Here is a 2,230-nt window from a genome sequence, read left to right on the forward strand (position 1 = left end):
CTCTGACATCACTCCTGCATGACATCACTCCCACGTCCATTTTTGGGTGGGGTCTCCACCTGTGACGTCACTCCCTGATGACGTCACTCTCCCAACGCACTGTCGTCATTGGCAGGGTTATTTCCGTCCATTACGTCACTCCCTGATGACGTCACTCCCAATGACGTCACTCCCTGATGACGTCACTCCCGATGACGTCACTCCCCATGCACTGCCGCCATTTTGGAGGGGATTTTTGGGGTTTTTTACCCCATTTTGGGAGGGTGCGGCCCCCACTACAGAGAGTCCTCATCCATGACGTCACTCCCCCAATGACGTCACACCCAATGACGTCACTGCCCCCATTTTGGGGGCAATTTTTTTCCAAATACAGGGATGCCCCACCCATGATGTCACTCAGCGATGACATCACTCCCAGTGACGTCACTCCCCATCCACTGCCCCCATTTTGAAGGGGATTTTGGGGCGATTTTGCCCCATTTTGCAGCCCAGGGGATGCACACTTTGGGTTTTTTCCAGTTTTTTGGATCCACAAATTTTCCAATATCTCCCGTTTTTTAGGGTCTTGAAATTTCCAATTTTCTCCATTTTTTAGGGATGCAAATTTTTCAATTTCTCCATTTTTTCGGGTCTCGAAATTTTCAGATTTCCTCCCAATTTTTAGGTTCCAAATTTTTCCAATTTCTCCATTTTTTAGGGTCTCAAAATTTCAGACTTTTCCCATTTTTTAGGGACCCAAATTTTACCGATTTTTCCATTTTTTGGGTTCTCAGATTTCCGATTTTTGGGGGTTTTTGGGGGGATTTTGGGGGGATTTTTGGGCGATTTTGCCCCATTTCAGGGGCGATTTGGGGGGGATTTTTGGGGGGATTTTGGGGCCATTTTACCCCATTTTGGTGCGATTTTGCCCCAATACAGGGATGCCCCACCCATGACATCACTCCCCGATGCCATCACTCCTGATGACAACACAATGACGTCACTCCCTTGTCCCCCAAATCCACTCCCCGAGCGCCATCGCTCTGCACCGCAGCACCCCCAGCGCCGCCTGCAGCGCCCCGCACACCCCCGCGGGTCCCCCCGCGCTCCGCAGCGCCCCCCAGAGGCCGCGCATTTCCCGCGGCCGCAGCCCGTGCGCGCTCAGCAGCGCCCGCCCCGCGCAGCAGCGCTCCAGCGGGAACCGCGCTCCCCCCGCGAACCGCGCCGAGTGCCGCGCCGCGACCCCCGCCCGCCGAGCGCACAGCCCCACCCAAACATCCTCGGGAGCCACCAGCGGAACCCCGGGAGCCGCCGCCAGCAGCGCTGTCGCCGCCTGTCGCGATAGAGCGTAGGCGGTGCCGCTGCAGTAGGGCGGGAAGGAGGATTCGGGGTACAAAACCCGCGGGACGTGGTGGCGGCTGCGCGGGTCGCGGTTTGGGGACACGCGCCAGTGGACGCGGCCCAGGTAGAGGCGCGGSGGGGTGGAGGGGCGCGACAGCAATGTCGCGATAGAGGGGACGTTGAGGAAAATGTCGTCGTCGGCTTTGAGGAGGAAAGGAGCGGCCTCGCAGCAGGAGCGAGCCCAGCGCAGCAAAAGCAGCGTTTTCAGGGTTAAATTGGCGTAAACGTCGCGGAAATCGCCCAGGAGGATGTCGCGATATTGTCGCGATTCCTGCAGGAGGTCGCGTTGGGATTGAGGGGAGGGGGCGGCGCCCAACACGAACACGGTGCGGGTCGGGAGGGGCGGGGCTCCGCCAGGCTCCGCCCACGGCCACGCCCCGCCCCAGGTGTCGCGCACGGCGTCGCGATTGTCGCGATGGGAGGGGGCGCTGGGCACGAGGATCAGCAGGAAAGGGGCGGGGCTGGAGCAGGGGGGCGGGGCCAGCAGCACGGGGGGGGTGGGGAGGGGGTCCCGACCCTCGGAAAGGGCGCCAGAGCCCCCCGAGAGGAGCCCGAGGCAGCCGGGGGGGAGTCCCGGGCTACCAATCGCGATATCGGGGCCACCAATCGCGATATGGGGGCTACCAATCGCGATATCGGGGCCACCAATCGCGATATGGGGGCTACCAATCGCGATATCGGGGCTACCAATCGCGATATTCGAGGCGCCGATCGCGACCCCCAAACTCCCGTTGATCCCACTCGCGACCCCCGGAAGGCTCTGCCCAGGCCCCGCCCCCTCTCCAAACCCCGCCCCTCCCGTAGAAAACCCCGCCCCATTCATGGAATCCCCGCCCCCGTTTACAAATCC

General features: G+C 60.8%; 1 protein-coding gene across 1 annotated transcript; it reads right to left on the reverse strand.

Annotated features, from left to right (window-relative positions):
- Positions 1 to 979: 979 nt before the first annotated feature.
- B3GALT4 (beta-1,3-galactosyltransferase 4) lies at positions 980 to 2,220 on the reverse strand. The gene has a single exon (XM_057389367.1). The coding sequence runs from the start codon at positions 2,201 to 2,203 to the stop codon at positions 980 to 982; it is 1,224 nt and encodes a 407-aa protein (XP_057245350.1). The 5' UTR covers positions 2,204 to 2,220.
- Positions 2,221 to 2,230: the final 10 nt, after the last annotated feature.

This window comes from Malurus melanocephalus, unplaced genomic scaffold, assembly GCF_030028575.1.
Source record: "Malurus melanocephalus ecotype Western Australia unplaced genomic scaffold, MMel_1.1 scaffold_5149, whole genome shotgun sequence".
In the NCBI taxonomy this organism is placed as follows: Eukaryota; Metazoa; Chordata; class Aves; order Passeriformes; family Maluridae; genus Malurus; species Malurus melanocephalus.